We start from the raw sequence: 18,150 nt of genomic DNA on the forward strand, positions 1-18,150 counted from the left end.
TTGGAGACTTTAGACAGGATTGCTGGGGAGGTGGTATCTGTGCTGAGACCCCGAGGATGAGAGAACCAAGAATAGTCTGCAACATAGCATTCTGGAAAGGCAGGCCCTGATTCCTGACCAAGGCCTCTCCTCCAAGACCGATGTCAGATGATGTCATTAGAGAGGTGTACACATGGGGAGGGAGGCCATGAGAGAGCCTTGATGGTGCCCTGCTGAAGAGGTCACCCCCCCTGTGACCCACTGGAGAGAACTGCTGGCCTGGGTGCCCTCTCCCTTAGGTTAACCCAAGAGGGTCTAGTTCCTTAAACTCCCCTTCCTGACTCCCTGCTGACTGTCCTTCCGGACACACCACCTTTTAGAGGAGCTGAGGGGCCAATAAATTCAATGTGTTGGAAGTCCATAGTGCACAGGGCCTTGGTGAAATTGATGGGCCACGTCCTAGACAGGGGATCACTTTAGCCGTTCGCGACAAGGGAAGTCCAAGCCACAGATTCATTGCTTAAGCTCTGCTTTCCCAAGATTCTACCCTGGCACAGTGACTGGACTGGAGGTACCCCATGGCCCTTGGCCCCTCTCCCCATGCATTTGCCTCCTCCATTTGAGATTCTTTGTTTTCATTTCACTCTCAAACAAAACTCATTTCCAGAGGCTGGGGCCACCAAAATTCACCCGTAGGTGCTGGCATTAAAGACATAACAGAGGCCATCCTCCACCACCTTCCAGAAAGAATTTCAAGAGATCAACCTGGAATTAGAGTCAGAGGTCTCAATGCAAGTTTCCGTGTACCTGTGTCTGCAGGTAAATCCCATCAGATCCTCAGAGTTCTAGTTTCCTCTCTAATATGAGAAGGAACATGATGATCTCACAGGGCTGTTGTGAGGCCCTAGCAAGATAATGCATGTGAACAGCCCAGCAAGGCAGAAAGTTACATGGACTACAATTCCAGGACAGACACGAGGACACTAACAAATAAATCCCCAAGGAATGCTGCCTGTAACAGCACCAAAGTAAATCCTGAAGAGATGCTGAAATGGGTTGGGGTGGGCGGGAGGCTGTTTATTGCATTAGAAGTCTTTCCCATATCTGGAAAATTTCTGAACAGAGGGGACAAATTAGAAGTGTGGTTCAGTGGAGACTAGATGGAATGGATTTCCTGGTTGAGATTGACAGGACATCCTTTTCAACACTTACCTGGGATTAGAGAATAAAGAACCTATTAGAAGTCAAATCTCAAAAAAAAAAAAAAAGGGAAATCAAATCTCTTTGAGAAGTGCATTTCTAACTTCAATGTACGTATACCTGGGGATCTGGTTTAAAATGCAAATTATCTGAAAATAGTCTTCGATTCTACATTTCCAGCAAGTTCCCAGGTGATGTGGATGTTCCTGGTCTGTAAATCATACTTTGAATAGCAATTCAAGGAGTTAGGGGAGACTTCTCAGGCAAATATGCTTGAGCTGACAGATGAAGGAGAACTTGACTAAAGTAGAGGAGACTTGTAGGCATAAAGACCAGCTTATTCAAGGGCCCTGTAGCACTGGAAAAACTGAAAGAATGTCAGTGTGACTAGTGTGCAGAATTTGGAGAGAGAGAGAGCTGCAGAGATTATGGGATCACTGTGAGGGCTAGAATATTGCATTTACCTTGACGGTGAGAGGACGTTGATGGTTGTTAAATACGAAAGGAACACAAACATCTGCATTTTGAAAAGATCAGTCCATCTGCATTATGAACAGATGGGGGGGAAGGATTGGAAACGAAGCAGATATAGAGCACCGGTTAAGAAGTGGGAGGCTAAAGCAGTCTGCACAACAGGTAGCTTGTCTAGTGGTGCCAGAGATAGATGGAAAGAAGCAGAATATCTGAGAACTACACAGGAAATCAAAGGGATAGGATTTTGTAGAGGATTTGACATGGGGTAGAGAGCGGGGGTAAGGAAGAGGGTACTCTAAGGGCTGTCACCTGAGCATCTGGCCACAATTGGATGGTGAAAGTGCCATTCAATGAGGAAAGAGCTAGAAGACAACCAAATTGGGGAGACAGGGAAGACATGACCGTGAGTTTGGTCTTGGATGTATTGACTTTGAGATCTTTGTGAGTCATCCAGGGTAAGAAACCAAAGAGGTGGCTTCAAGGGTCAGAAGAGAGGTGGGAACTGGAGATGTAAATCTGGAAATCAAGTTTATATTGGCTCATATTATTTATACTGAGTTTGATGGAAGCTGCGGGCATAGGTGAGATTCTGAGGTGGAGAGAACAGTGTGAGATAAGAGGAGGACCTAGAATCAAGTCTCTGAAGATCACAGGTGCTGACTGATGAGGAGGAGAATGAATCTGTGGTAGAGAAAAGAGTAGCAAGAGAAAGAAAATCAGGAGAGTATGGGACCTGGCAGCCAGGGAAGAAAGAGTTTAGAGAAAGGGGTAGTCAACAATGCCAAATGCTGTTGAGAAATGATGGAAACTCAGCCAGGGTGGGGGTTGTGAAATCAGAGACGTGGTCTTGTAGAGGACTAAAGCCAAGGCTGAGTACAGTGCCCAGTGCAGTCCACCATATGCATGCCCTGTAGCATCCTTCCCAGTATACCTGTCTATCTCCTCCGTAAGCCACTCTGAGGTCGGTCTTGTCCATCCTGTTATCCCCAAAGACCAGTACAAGGCCAGAATATAGCAGACACTTAATAAATTGTACTGATCAGTGATGGATGGATGGGTGGGTGGATGAGGAGGAAGAATTGGAAGCAAAAGAGGAATCGCTGGCACCTGCCTGGGATGTACTATCCTTTAGGTACTCCCTTTATACCGCAATGGCCCGCAGACCCAAGGAACAGAGACAGAGCCCCATCTTCTCCCTCCCCTGGGTCCCGGCCCCCCTTCCTCTCTCTGACGAAGAGTCTGGACCGAAGGTTCTGCTGACGTTGGAAGGGGAGGAGAGTCTGGAGGAAGGGGAGGGGAAAGCGGCGCAGAGATCGCAGAGACGGAGGAGGCGCCCGCGGCTGCAGAGCTGCAGAGCGGGGTCTCTCGGCTTCTGTGTCCGGGCAACGGGCGCGCCACTGGGCCAGAGGACAGCGCATCCTTTCCGTGCGGGCCGCCTGGGCCCCTGCGGTCGGCAAACTGGCTCCCCGGGTAGCCACCGGGACCCCCGAGCCCAATGGCGGGGGCGGCAGCAAGATCGACAGCACTGTAGAGATCACCCCCAGCCCCAACGGAGTAAGTGCCCGCGCCCTGGGGGCTACGCCATCATCTCCCCGCACCCCGCGACAGGCGCCTGGCATTTTCCTCCCGCGCAGCCCCCGCGGCAGACCTCCCTCCTCCCTCTGGCGCCCGCCCTCTTCCCTTACCCTGCGGTTTTCTCCGCTTCACCCTTCTCCTGCCACCCCTCCACCCCCCACTCCCACCCCCAGCAGGTCGGGACCCTCGGAGATGCGGTGCCCACGCAGCAGCTGCAGGGTGAGCGGGAGCGCGAACGCGAGCGGGAGGGGGAGGGCCACGCGGGCGGCGACGGGATGGGCAGCAGCCTGTCGCTGGCCGTGCCCCCCGGCCCGCTCAGCTTCGAGGCGCTGCTCGCCCAGGTGGGGGCGCTGGGCGGCGGCCAGCAGCTGCAGCTCGGCCTCTGCTGCCTGCCCGTGCTCTTCGTGGCGCTGGGCCTGGCCTCCGACCCCATCTTCACGCTGGCACCCCCGCTGCATTGCCACTACGGGGCCTTCCCCCCCAACGCCTCCGGCTGGGAGCAGCCCCCCAACGCCAGCGGCGTCAGCGTGGCCAGCGCGGCCCTAGCCGCCAGCGCCGCCAGCCGCCTCGCCACCAGTGCGGACCCCTCGTGCAGCGGCTTCGCTCCGCCGGACTTCAACCACTGTCTCAAGGACTGGGACTATAACGGCCTCCCGGTGCTCACCACCAACGCCATCGGCCAGGTGAGGCGGCCCGGGGGCCGCGGGGCTGGGGGCGGGCCGAGAGCCACCAGCGAGGGGTCTCACACCCGCTCCTCCCTCTCACCTCCCCAGTGGGATCTGGTGTGTGACCTGGGCTGGCAGGTGATCCTGGAGCAGATCCTCTTCATCTTGGGCTTCGCCTCCGGCTACCTGTTCCTGGGCTACCCAGCAGACAGGTGAGGGCTCAGCAAGTAGAGAGGAGGGCATGCTAGGGAGGCTGGCCCAGGCAGCTAGCCTTCGCAAGAGGCTGAAGAGGCTTTGCTCAACTCTGCAGTGTCCTCTGGATTTCTTCTGTTCATTGACAGGCGGCCCCACCACTGTCTCAACTTCACTCCCCACCAAGAAATACTCTTTCCATACCTCTTCCACAGAGAAGAACTCTCCCCCCACTGCCAGTCCCACACCCATGAATCAGTGGCCCCATCCCTACTCACCAAAACCCCCAGGTCCACAGAAGTCCTAACTCCTCCTCTATTGTCCTGTTACCACCAAGCTCCTCACTTGCCATCTTCATAGATTAATCCCTGATAGCAGTACTGTCTCCCTGGACTGTTAGCTCTATCTCAGTGGCCTCATTCCTAAAGATCATTATGTTAATTTCTAAATATCAACAGCCCCATTCACACTGGCCAGTAGTTCAATTCTTCAAACAAATGACTACCCTCTTGGGGGGAGGGGGGTGTCCATAGTTTAACCCCCATGGATCAGTGACCACAATAGCACCCCTCACCCCAGGCTAATAGTCCCATCCTCATGGATCATTAGTGCTCTCAGATCCTTTCAGATCAAAAGCCTCATTTCCAGGAATCAGTGGTTTCATCTCAAAGATCTACAAACCCATCCCCACCAACCAGCAGCTCTTCCCAGGGGTCAAAACTCCATCTCTGATCCTCGACACATCACCACTGACCAGGTGCTCAATCCCTGGGGATTATTAGACATCTCCACTGGTCTACAGTCCCATCCAAATGGCTTTATAGTTCAACTCCCATGGCTCAAAGGCAACCCACCATTCAATAATCCAGTTTCCTAAAAACAATACCTATCCTCACTGCCCAATAGTCATACACCCCTGTGGGCAAATGATCCTAAACCCATAGGTCAATAGCCCAGCCTCATGCCTCAGTGGCCTCATACCCCCAGACCAGTAGCATCATTCCTCTGTAATAATAGCCTCATACCCAAAGACCTAAATTCAGCCTCCTAAATTCAGTAGCCTTAGCCAATAAACTCAACCCCATGGAAAATGGTCTCACCCTACTGGGTCAGTAGTTTCACTCTCAGGCATCAGTGTCCCCTTCCCAATGACCAGTGACCCCAGTCTACATCCACATTACACCAGTGCTCTTATCTCTAAAAATCAGTAGCCTCGCCTCCAAGGATCAGTAACCCTGTCCCCACTGACTCACAGTCTGTGACCATCACCACTGACCAATAGTCTCTCATATTCTCTGCTCTGTGACCCCATGCTTACCGATTATCCATATGGATTAATAGATTCATCCCTCCTGGCCAATAGTCCCATCCATCTTGACTGAAATCCCTACCCCAGGACTTAATAGCTACATCCCCAAAGATCAACTGTCCAATCTTCAGAGGTTAGTGATCAGCCCCACTGATTAATAGTCCTGTCTCATGGATTGAGAGCTTCACTCTCATGGATCAATGGCTCCATCTTCTGGTCAGTGACCCCATCCCACTGACCACTCCTATGGGTTAGTAGACCCATGCCCCAATCCCATGGAAAAATGGCTTCATCCCCCAAAATCAACTACTCAGTTCCCAAAGATCAAGAGCTCCATTTTCATTGACCAATACTATCCCCGTGGACAAGTGGCCAATGGCCCACCTCCTTATATCAGTAGTTCTAACCCTGTATGTCAACAAGCCCATCTCCTCTGATCAGTCTGAGCAAGACAAGCTCCATGCCCACTGACCAATCTCTCTATTGCCAAGGTCTCAGGGATCCAATTCCCTAAGCAATATCCCAACCCCACTGATGGCTGGTCTCACTTCCATGAAGAAATGCCTTCATCTCTGACCAATAGCCCTGAGAGTCAGTGATCACAGCCCCCACAGAACAACAGCCACGCCCCAGTGCCCAGTAGTCAGGGTCCCCATCCTTCCTCATCTCCTGTAGCCTTAGTCCAATCCTCGTTCCCCTGGCCTCATCCTCATATCTCCATCTCTAAAGTGGGCAGCTGGACCCCACCCAGCCACTCCTCCCTCAGGAAGTCTGGGTGACCAGGGGCTGTCCCTGCCCTCCAGGTTTGGCCGACGCGGGATTGTGCTGCTGACTCTGGGACTGGTGGGCCCCTGTGGAGTGGGAGGTGCTGCTGCAGGTTCCTCCACGGGCGTCATGGCCCTCCGATTCCTCCTGGGCTTCCTGCTTGCTGGCGTTGACCTTGGTGTCTACCTGATGCGTGAGTGGCACCCTTCCAGAGCGCCTTCCCTAGGGGCTCATGCCTGCCTGTCTGGATCCCCAGGTCATTGCCACTGCTCCCTAGGACCCCTCAAGTCCTTTTTCAGCTGTCTGGAATCTCGGCTCTCTCTCTGGCCAGGCCTTTAAAGGATCCAGCGGTCTTGCTTCTCACACGCCCCTCTCATTCCATGATCTGTAAAGCTTTCCCTGCCCTGGACTTACTGCTGTCAGGGAATGAGCCTTATTTTTAAAATGAAATCCTGAGTAGCTCTACGACCTTGAACAAGGGTTCATGTGAAGGTCAAATAAGAGGTCTGATGTGAAAGGGCCTGTACACTGGGAATGCTGAGCCCCCGCAGGGACTTGGAGCCTCAAGCCCTCCCAAGTGTGAGCAGGAGAGAGGAGAGGACCAAACAGCCTCTCACTCTGCCTTAGAGGATAGTCTGTGGGAGGTAGTGGCTGCAGCCTCCACTCAGGGTCTGACCTTGCTTTCTGTCCTCCTCCCTCCCCTCCCCTCTTCTCTTCCACGCCTCCTTCCTCCCCGGCCTCTCCTCCCTGTCCCTGCTGTATCTCCAGGGCTGGAGCTGTGCGACCCAACCCAGAGGCTTCGGGTGGCCCTGGCGGGGGAGTTGGTGGGGGTAGGGGGGCACTTCCTGTTCCTGGGCCTGGCCCTTGTCTCTAAGGACTGGCGATTTCTTCAGCGAATGATCACCGCTCCCTGCATCCTCTTCCTGTTTTATGGGTCAGTATCACCCTCCACCTGTTGTCTGGCCATTCCCATCTCTACCTCCTACCTGTAGCTCTAGCCTGCAGACCCCTCCTCTTCTCCACTGCCCCTCGTCCAGGCCTCCTCCAGCCCCAGCCCCTCAAGAGGTGGGAGTTTTCCATCCTGGTTCAGTAGACCGAAAGCCTCACAGTGCACCCCTTCCCCCCTCCCCCAGCTGGCCGGGTCTGTTTCTGGAGTCCGCACGGTGGCTGATAGTGAAGCGACAGATTGAGGAGGCCCAGTCTGTGCTGAGGATCCTGGCTGAGCGGAACCGGCCCCATGGGCAGATGCTGGGAGAGGAGGCCCAGGAGGCCCTGCAGGGTAAGAGGCAGGGGCCCCACCCATGTAGGAGGACCCTGGGTGCTCAGCTGTTCCTTCTAACAGCTCCTCTCTCTCTCCCAAGACCTGGAGAACACCTGCCCTGTCCCTGCAACATCCTCCTTTTCCTTCGCTTCCCTCCTCAACTACCGCAACATCTGGAAAAATCTGCTTATCCTGGGCTTCACCAAGTGAGCCTGGGTGTTGGGGTCAAGGGCCAGGCTGGTAGCTAGGATGGGGGCTGGCTGGGTGGGGAAGGCCTGAGGACCCCTGCAGAGGGCAGCCAGGGTGGTGAAAGGCTGCAGGTGACAATGCAGACACCACAGACGCTGTCCTCTGCCTCCCCGCCCTGTCTCACAGCTTTATTGCCCACGCCATTCGCCACTGCTACCAGCCTGTGGGAGGAGGAGGGAGCCCATCGGACTTCTACCTGTGTTCCCTGCTGGCCAGCGGCACAGCGGCCCTGGCCTGCGTCTTCCTGGGGGTCACTGTGGACCGATTCGGCCGCCGGGGCATCCTGCTTCTCTCGATGACGCTCACTGGCATTGCATCCCTGGCCCTGCTGGGCCTGTGGGATTGTAAGCACCCTCCCTTCCCCGCAGTGTGGGCTCAGCCGAGGAACCCCAGCAGAGGTGCCCCACGTGGACTCAGCCACTGCTTCTGGCTCAGGCTTCCCAGGACCAGACCAGATCCTGCCCAGATCTTTCACAACCTTCCCCCTGGCCGCACACTCCAGTCTGTTCTCCCAACTGATCATCAAAGCCCAGGCACACCCGGCTAGGGATCAGAAGGGGTGATGGCAGAGACAAGGCCAAGCATGATCTGCCACCTCCACTCACACGCCTCGTCTTGTCCCTCCAGATCTGAACGAGGCCGCCATCACCACCTTCTCTGTCCTTGGGCTCTTCTCCTCCCAAGCTGCCGGCATCCTTAGCACCCTCCTTGCTGCCGAAATCATCCCTACCACGGTCCGGTGAGAGCTGGCGTGCTGCCAGGGCGGCCTCCCGGCCTCTGTCTGAGGACAGGGCCTGAGGGATGCAGGAGGAGCGGCCGCTGGGGAAGGGTGGGGATGAGGCCCACAGCCGCAGGCTCAGTGCCTTGTCGTCTCTCCCAGGGGCCGAGGCCTGGGCCTCATCATGGCACTGGGGGCGCTCGGTGGGCTGAGTGGCCCAGCCCAGCGCCTCCACATGGGCCATGGGGCCTTCCTGCAGCACGTGGTCCTGGCGGCCTGTGCCCTCCTCTGCATCCTCAGCATCATGCTTCTGCCGGAGACCAAGCGCAAGCTCCTGCCGGAGGTGCTCCGGGATGGGGAGCTGTGCCGCCGGCCCTCCCTGCTGCGGCAGCCCCCCCCCAACCGCTGTGACCACGTCCCGCTGCTTGCCACCCCCAACCCCGCCCTCTGAGCGACCTCTGAGCACCCTGGCAGGAGGCTGGCCCATACCGAAAAGTGGCACAAGGCCCTGGCAAGGAGAGCGGGAGGACTGAGTGAGCTCGGCAGGGCTGCCCAAGAGGCTCAGAGGCACCTTGGGCCAGACATGAAGGAGCGCTCAGAGGGCTGCCCTCACCCCATCTCCTCCCCACTGCTGCTTGGTGTTCACTTCCTTGGCTAGAGTCAGGGGGCAGGGAGAGAGCTCCACACTGTACCACCAGGTCTGGGCTCCATCCTGTGCCCAACCACATCCTCCCAGACCTCATTCTTTCTTGCTCTATCATTCTGTTTCAATAAAGACATTTTGAATAAATGAGCCTACCATAGCCTGGACTTCCCTCCCTTCTGTTGTCCTCCTGGCTGTCTCTTGGGGGAAGGTGGAATCCAAACCATTAACCATCTCCTTCTCCTTCCCTGTGCCCTGCTCCCTCTTCCCGCCCCACTCCCACCTCCATGTTAACTTACAGACAATTAACCACCCCTTACTGATGGCTTGCTCTGCTGCTAGGACTGGGCTAGGCACTTCACAAACTTCATGTAATCATTTAATCCTCGCAACCTTGCAAGGTAGGTGTCTGGATCTATTAAAGTTTTTGTTGTTGTTGTTGTTGCAGGCAGTAATAACTGACCTACTCTAATGAACTTAGAGCAACAAAGGGAATTTATTAGAGGGATTTGGTGGGGCAGGCTGTGGTTCTACCCTATGGGGAAGCTCATGGGGTAGAAGGAAAAGCGGAACTAGTTATAAAAGGCCAAGAACCAGAAAGGGCAAGAGAGTCAGTGACTGGCTAGCTTGCCTATCACAACCACCCCCACCCCCATTACTGACAACTGCAGAGGGGGAAGCAGTACCTGCCTGAGTGCTGCTAGCAGAAGACTGGATGTTGTACAGGTAAAAAAAATGGATGCCCACCACAGCATTCCTTTTCTTTTACAGATGACAAAACTGACACTCAGAGACTCAGTAACTTGCCCAACATTAGAAAGTTAAGGAGTGATAGCTGGGGTGTAACTGGATCCTGGAGCTGGTGCTCTCTAGTGACGCACACCGTGGCCACCTTCCCAATCCTTCCAATCTTTGTACACTACCCTTGGAATCGAATCGAGGAGTGAGTCTCTAGCCCCCGCCCCTGCCCCGGGAGGGGGCAGTAGGAGAATGGTCTTCACCTCAGTGCTAGGGCCTGCCTCTAACTAACCCTGGCCTGGCTTTGGGCCAGTTTCTCAACCTCCAGCCTCCTTCAAGGGCTGCTATGAGGATTAAACAAGATAATGTATGTGCCTCCAATTATCGCACTAGATGGTAAGTTCCTTGAGGAAAGAAACTTTGTCTTACTCAACTTTGAAACACCAAAGCCTGATCCATGATAGGTGTTCAAACAGTTGTATTTGTTCATTCTTTTGGCAAATCTTTCCTGTGCCAGATTTACAGACCAGTACTATCCTGGATATTAGGATTTCAAGGAGCTTGAAATCCACCTAACACTGGGAATATTAATGAGGAGGAAAACAACAGTGGTTGGAGCATCAAAAGGCTGCCTCTTGAAGGAAGTGGGACTCAGAGAGGCAGGAAGACCTCAGGCAAAGACCCAGGAGACAGGTACATTGTTCTCAATTCAAAGGCCATAAAGCAGGGGGCTTCCCTGGTGGCTCAGTGGGAAAGAACCCACCTGCCAATGCAGGAGACGTGGGTTCAACCCCTGGGTTGGGACAATCCCCTGAAGAAGGCAATGGCAACCCATCCCAGTATTTTTGCCTGGGAAATCCCATGAAGAGAGGAGCCTGGTGGGCTACAGTCCATGGGGTCACAGAGTCAGACACGACTGAGTGACTAAAGAACATGGAGAGCAGAGGCCTTGAGGGAGGAAAGGCTGAGGCGGCCCTAGAGGAGGAATTCTTGGGAAAAGCAAGTCTGGAGGCCAGCCTCTTCCGCATAAGGGAGCCCAGTACCCACAGGTTCCTGCAGTTCCTATCTCCTTCCCCTCTGCCAATCCAAGTCCCCGGCCCGGAGCTCTGGAACTAAGCCTCACTTCTGAGTTCTCAGTCACTGGAGAACTCATGGGAATCCTTCTCATTTAATCTTCAGCCCCCTGAAATAGGTGTTAGTAGTTTTATCCTATTTAGCTACTGAGGGAATGGAAATGAGAGAAATGGAAGGAACTGCTGTGAAAGGCAGAGCTAGGACTTAAACCCAGGCCTTCCGACTGTTCTTTCTACTACCAGAGTTCCCACACAGCTAGACATTCTGCATCATACATTCTGCCCAACAGTGTCTGCGCCATCTGAACTGACTCCAATGTTGACTTTTTTTTTGGCCGTACCGCATGGCATGCAGGGTCTTCATTCCCTGACTGGGTATATCAAACCTGCACCCTCTGCAGTGGAAGCGCAGAGTCTTAGCCACTGGACTGCCAGGGAAGTCCCAATGTTGACTTTTTAGCTCTGAGTGGTCAATGATAACACAAGAGAGCATACTCATCGCTGCCTCCAGAGATTCTGCGGAGAACCAACAGAATGGTAGATAAATACATTTTGGAAGATCCCATGTAAAGCCAAGGAGTTACTTATATGCTAATGACACTCTCTAAAGCACACTGTGAGGAACAGTGTCAAAGAGGCATTTCAAAGAACACATCCTTTGCATACCGCTAGAAAAAGTTCCAAGTAAGGAAAACAAAAATACTCAGGAAGCTAGGGCAGCTCCTGAAGCAGGGTAGGTAAGAGAAAGCAAGCCTCTCCGACTTCTAGCAAAGAGGTAAAGGCAAAGAAAATGGGAGCATTCGAGAAGCATCAAGGAAGCCCAGGGGAAGATAGGGTCCCTCCACCCCAAGCAATTCGCGGTCTAGGTGGGAAGGAACTATGTGTGTCGCTGAAACTGGCAGCTTGTCAGTTGCTCTAAAATTCACCAACCACATGGTCTCCTTGGATCCTTATCAATACCCCAGGAAACATGGCTATTTTCATGTTTTTCAGATGGGAAGACTGAGGTTTGGACCTCAGTCACTTTTGCAGTGACTGGTAGAGTAGCCAGATCTTGAGAAATGAGAGCCTGCAATCTTCTTATTGCGCAGTAAATAATTCTAAACACCATGAAAGAAAGTATTACTTATCCTGTAATATTAAGTTGAGAAGGTACCCCCAGGAACCTGGAGATCATTTTCAGACAAATAAGGAAACAACTACTTTCCCTGAAAAGGTTGTACTGATGAAATATGAACTGTTTTTAGAAATGTTTTAGTTGGATTCACAACTAAAAGCCATGATGGATTATTGAGGGAGAAATTAAAAGGATATACAGGTTTACATTTCTAACCTTAAAAAGTTACATAAAGTGATATGAAAGCCACTTCCATTCTTCATTCAGTCAACCTAGCCTGGCTACCTTGCAACTGATTTTTACTGATTATCCACTACTTTCTGGTGCTGCCTCAGGTCTGGGGAGCATGGTCCTGGCCTGGAAGAGCGCAGAACTCTGGGAGATAATTACTATCCTATACAGAAAATGCAAAGAAATGGAAGAAGTGCTGCAGCACCTCAAGAAGGATTGGATATATTCTATTGGAGGCAGTCAAGGAAAGCTTCTCAGATATTTGGATTGGACCTTACAGGTAAAGTTGTGAGCTTGCCAAGGACAGAAAGAAAGAAGAAACAGTGCAAAGACTAGAGACATGACAGAACATGGTATATGTGGAGAACACCACGGAATGGAGAACGTGGTATACACAGAGAACCATGGAATAAAGGGCAGCTATGAAAACCCACAGCTAACACTGTATTCATCAGTGAAAGTCTGAAAGCTTTTCCCCCAAGATCGGGAACAAGACAAGGATGTCTGCTCTCACCACTTCTATTCAACGTCCTGGAGGTTCTAGCCGGAGAAATGAGGCAAGAAAACGAGATACAGGCATACCTCAAAGATACTGTGGGCTCGGTTCCAGACCACTGCAATAAACCAAGTTACACAAATTATTTGGTTTCCCAGTGCATATAAAAGTTATGTTTATACTATATTGTAGTCTATGAAGTGTGCAATAGCATTCTATCTATAAAAGACAGTGTACATACCTTAATTAAAAAATAACTTCAGTGCTACAAAATGCTAACCATCACCTGAGGATTTAGTGAGTTGTAATCTTTCCATTGGTGGAGGGCGTGAAATATTGTGAGAACTGCCAGAATTGCCAAAATGTTACACAGAGACATAAATTAAGCAAATGCTGTCCGAAACTGGTGCCAACAGTCTCGTTTAATGCAGGGTTGCCACAAACCTTCATTTAAAAAAAAAAATGTAGTTATCTTCACAGTGCAATAACGCAAAACCCAATAAAATGAGATATGCCTGTAAAAAAGCACAAAGAAAGGAAAAGACAATGTAAAACTATATTTGCAGGTGACATGATCTTGTATATAGAGAATCCTAAAGAATCCACACCAAAAAAAAAAAAAATACACAAAACCCCTTTAAGAACTAAATAAACAAGTTCAGCAATATTACTAAACTTGAGATTGAACTTGGAGGACACAAGATCAATATACAAAATGAACTGGGGTGTTTTGGGTTTTGTGGGGTTTTTTTTGTCCACACCATGCAGTTTATAGGATCTTAGTTCCCCAACCAGGGATTGAACCTGGGCCCCTGGCAGTGAAAGCTCGAAGTTCTAACCACTGGACCACCAAGGAATCCCCAAGATCAATTGTTATCTTTATTTTTTTAATTGTATTTTTATAATAACTGCAATGAACAGTCTGAAAATGAAATTAAGAAAAGAATTCCATTTAAAATAGCTAAACCCCAAATACTCAGGAATAAATTTAATAAAAGAAGTGCAAGACTTGTACACTGTGTTCATAGATTGGAAGACAATATTGTTAAGATGCAACCTTCTACAAATTGACCTATAGATTCTACAGAAATGCATTTCTCTGCAATTTCTGTATAGGACTGTAACTATCTCCCAGTGTTCTGAGCTCTTGCAGGCCAGGACCATGCCCCCCAGACCTAAGGCAGCACCAGACAGTAGTGGATAATCAGTAAAAATCAGTTGCAATCCCTGTTAAAATCTTAAGCTATCATTTTTGCAGAAACTGACCAGCTGATTCTAAAATCCACATGGAAATGTAAACGACCCAGACTTGTTAAACAACCCTGAAAAAGAGCAAAACTGGAGAACTCATACTTTTCACTTTCAAAACATTACAAGGGGCTTCCCTGGTGGCTCAGTGGTGAAGAATCTACCTGGCAAGGTAGGATACATGGTGTAGATCCCACAAGCTGTGGAGCAGCTAAGTCCCTGCACCACAACTACTGATCTTGTGCTCCAGAGGCCGAAAACCGCAGCTACTCAGCCCATGTGCCACGACGAGAAGCCACTCACTGAAACGAGAAGCCCATGCACTGCAACTAGAGAAAAGCCCTCGCAGCAACAAAGACTCAGTACAGCCAAAAATTAAAAACAAAACTCCAGTAGCTAAAACAGTGTGCTAACTGGCATAATGACAGACATATAGATATGTGGAACAAAATTCAGACTCCAGAAATAAACCTGCACACTTAAGAGTCAACTGATTTTCAACAAGGGTGTTAAGACCATTCAATGCGGAAAGAATAGCCTTTTAAAAAAATTATTTATGTATTTATTATTTTTGGCTGCACTGAGTCTTCGTTGCTGCACTCAGGCTTTTAGTTGTGACGACTGGGGGCTGCTCTCTGGTAGCCGTTCAGGGGCAGAGCAAGGGCTCTAGGTGTGTGGGCTTCGGTAGTTGTGGTGCAGGGGCTTAGATGCCTCAAGGCGTATGGAATCTTCCCAGACCAGGGATCCAATCAGTGTCCCCTGCATTGGCAGGTGGATTCTTAACTGCTAGACCACCACGGAAGTCCAGAATAGCCTTTTAAACAAATGGTGTTGAACAAATTCATCATTTGCATGCAAAAGAATGAAGTTGGTCCTCTACTCATACCATACACAAAATTAATGCAAATGGATGAAAGGCTTTATATAACAGCTAAAACTATAAAACCCTTAGGAAAAAAACATAAGCATAAATCTTAGTGACTTTTGTGCTTCAAAGGACACTATCAAGAAAGTGAAAAAACCCACAAAATTGGAGAAAATGTATTTGTAAATCATTTATCTGATAAAGGTCTAGTATTCAGAATATATCAAGAACTCATACAACTCAACAATAAAGACAAATAACCCAATTAAAAGGTGGGCAAAGATTCTGACTATCTTCATAGAAGATATACAAAAGGTCAGCAAGCACATGAAAAGATATACCCAAGAGAAACGAAAACATATGGTCACACAAAAACTTACACACAGATGTTTGGAGCACACATTCATTCCTAATGGTCAAAAAGTGGGAATATCCCAAATATCCACCACCTGATGAATGATAAACAAAATGTGGTGTAGGTATATAGTTGATCCTTGAACTTGGGGGTTTAGGAATGTCGAACCTCCATGTGGTTCAAAATTTGCAAAATTCTTACAGCCTACCCTTCATGTCATAGGTAGCTCTGTATCCACGGGTTCAACCAACCATCAACCATGTACTTACTACTCTAGTACATATTTACTGAAAAAAACCCACATTTAAGGGAGCCCATGCAGTTCATGATCAACTATATAATGAAATATTCAGCCATCAAGAGGTATGAAGTATTGGTAAACACTACATGGATGAATCTTGAAATCATTTTGCTAAATAAAAGCAGCCAGGCAGAAATGGCCATATATTATATGAGCCTATTTACATGAAATATCCAGAAAAGTCCTATCTGTAGATACAGAAAGTATATTAGTGGTTGCTTGAGACTCACAGGGGAAAATTGGGAATGCTTGCTAATAGGTATAGGGTTTCTGTTTGCTGTGATGAAAATGCTCTAATTAGTAATGCACCATTAGGTAATGGTGATGATTACTATATACATATGTACATATATATGTATAAATAATATGATCACTATAAATACATCTGCTAAATATCGCTGAAATTTAAGTACACTTTAAAGGCAAATTTTATGGTATAAGAATCGTATCTCAAAAAAACAAAGAAATCCATAGAGCCTTCTGCTGGGATGAAAGGCAGAAGTCAGAAATCTTGCAAGCTTTCTTAAGCAAATAACACAATTTCCTTTACTTTTAAATAAAAGTTTTTGTTTTACATCTTAAGGATTATTATTTATTTGGCTATGTCAGGTCTTAGTTGCAGCACTCAGGATCTTTAGTTGTAGCATGAGGGATCCAGTTTCCTGACCAGGTATCAAATCCGGGCCCCCTGCATTGGGAACATGGAGTCTAGACACTTAGAATTAGTGTCCTTTAGTACCTTTTTCTGTGACAAATTTGAGCATCTAGAATAGTGTCCAGTACTTGATTAAATATTCAAATATCTGTTGAATGAATGATTACCATAGGCATAAAGGGGGAAAAGGCATTAGCTGGATCAACATTTTAAAACTAGATAATCTGAGAAAGCTTACTCATCTAACCATATAAAACCGAGGAAAGCTATTGCATTATGGAAAAAACGCAGCCACTGCTTTTTTCTATTGCTGGTGACAAGTTGGGCAAATTCTGAGAAAGCACTGGGCTGTCCTCATTCATTTTGTATCACATAGTCCCTCTTGATTCAGACCCACTCCAGAGAAATCTTAGACCGGCTCCCCTAATCCCTCCTCAAGGACACTTCCTGCCTACAGAATCCAAATGAGATTGGACTCATTCCTGCCCCATTGGTTAAGAGAGTTTACTAGGAATGACTGACAGAAAACCAACCAATCTTTTTCAAGGAAAGCAACTTGCTTCCCAAGCTACTTCCTCTAAAATCACTGAGGATGATACATGAATAATGAAGAGACCAGGTAGCACAGGAAATTTAATTCTTCTAAGGATAGGAATCAGCAGGTCCAGGAAAAAGGGACCATCCAAGGTGAATGATCACTTTCTGCACACCTAAGTGGCAGGTGCCGTAAGGCCATACAAAAGGCACAATCCACATCCTTGAATTTTTAGTCTAGTGGGGAAACAGGGATGGAATCATTTAAATTATGAAACCATTAAGTTCCAAAGAGAGAAGCAATTTGCCCTGAGTGCAGACATGCTTCTTTCTGCCCAGGTAATCAAGTTAGTTTCCTGGCTGTGGTATTTGGCTTATACACCTTGGCTTCTATCTTAGCATTCTGACAGAGTAGATGTGATATGCATAGCAGGCTAAACAGCAACGAGCAATACATGAAAATTAAAACTAAAAAAAAAAAAAAAGAAAAGAAAAGAAAAATTCAACAGGAGTGCACAGTGTATCAGATGTACAGCAGGATGTGGCAGGAAAAATCAATCAGGATCAAATTGGGAGAAGCCTTAGTTCCACACCTAACAGCATATGGGCCTTTCCAGAAACATGAATTGGAGCCACCAATCTGCCATACCACTACAATTAAGATAAGAACTGTTCAAACAGTTAAAGTCGAAGACATATAGGATATTGATACCCTGACTGAACATAGAAAATTATAAAAACTAAGGTTCAAAAAAGCAACTCACCCTCCCAAGAGCAAACAAGTTTACAGAATTTATATAGTCACTTACTGCCCCCTGGTGGATAGACAATACCTCCCCAGCATTAGGAACATCAAGCATTAGATGTTGCACATTTTCCTAAGCTACTTATCCAGTCTCTTGCTAATCAGCCTCTGAAATTTCCATACTCAGCTTACAAGACACTGTTCTAGTTCAGTCTAGACAGAGAAGACTCCCAAATACCTAACAAAGGATGTAACAGCAGGTAGTACAAATGATCAAATGCTCAATTACTGGATGGTCAATACTGACCCAAAATTTCAAGCCATTTGAGAGGCAGACGAAGGCTCCATGAACATGAAAAGCTGTTTCTTTAACCTAAGATTTATCAAAAAGAGCACCTACGTTGAAGTCAATCATGAACAAAACATCCTAGGAACAGAAGTGAATGGTTCAATAAAACAGAGATTTAGATATTTAGAAACCCTGTAAATAATGCAGCCTACAAAGGGTTGGGGGGTGTGACGCAATACCCAAGGACTTTTACTTAGAATACAAAAATGGAGAAATCAGGTTATTAATATGACCAAGCAGCTAAAGGATATTCAATGACTAGTTTTCCTAATGGAAACACCCAAAATAAGTTAGCTGAACATATTAAGTGGCCACAAATTGCTAGAGAAGATAACCTAAGCTTTGCAGTTTTCATTAAACATTACTTTTCATTTTTGAAGGCAGCTTGGGGTGCAGAAGCCAAGAAAGGCTAC

General features: G+C 48.6%; 1 protein-coding gene across 3 annotated transcripts; it reads left to right on the plus strand.

The window, feature by feature from the left end:
* Nucleotides 1-1,152: 1,152 nt before the first annotated feature.
* SLC22A17 (solute carrier family 22 member 17) lies at nucleotides 1,153-9,180 on the plus strand. 3 transcript variants are annotated; one of them, XM_043471154.1, is made up of 10 exons: nucleotides 1,176-3,207; nucleotides 3,402-3,911; nucleotides 4,002-4,105; nucleotides 6,198-6,352; nucleotides 6,928-7,093; nucleotides 7,293-7,438; nucleotides 7,521-7,626; nucleotides 7,796-8,013; nucleotides 8,297-8,408; nucleotides 8,550-9,180. In XM_043471154.1, exons 2-10 carry the CDS (start codon nucleotides 3,504-3,506, stop codon nucleotides 8,836-8,838), a joined length of 1,704 nt encoding a protein of 567 aa, XP_043327089.1. In that variant the 5' UTR covers nucleotides 1,176-3,207; nucleotides 3,402-3,503; the 3' UTR covers nucleotides 8,839-9,180. The 3 variants fall into 3 exon arrangements, with proteins under 3 accessions (XP_043327091.1, XP_043327089.1, XP_043327090.1); XM_043471155.1 differs by having other exon boundaries at nucleotides 3,405-3,911; XM_043471156.1 differs by lacking the exons at nucleotides 7,521-7,626; nucleotides 7,796-8,013 and having other exon boundaries at nucleotides 1,153-3,207.
* The last annotated feature ends 8,970 nt before the right edge of the window (nucleotides 9,181-18,150 follow it).

The sequence above is a fragment of the Cervus canadensis genome, chromosome 6, assembly GCF_019320065.1.
Source record: "Cervus canadensis isolate Bull #8, Minnesota chromosome 6, ASM1932006v1, whole genome shotgun sequence".
Taxonomy (NCBI): domain Eukaryota; kingdom Metazoa; phylum Chordata; class Mammalia; order Artiodactyla; family Cervidae; genus Cervus; species Cervus canadensis.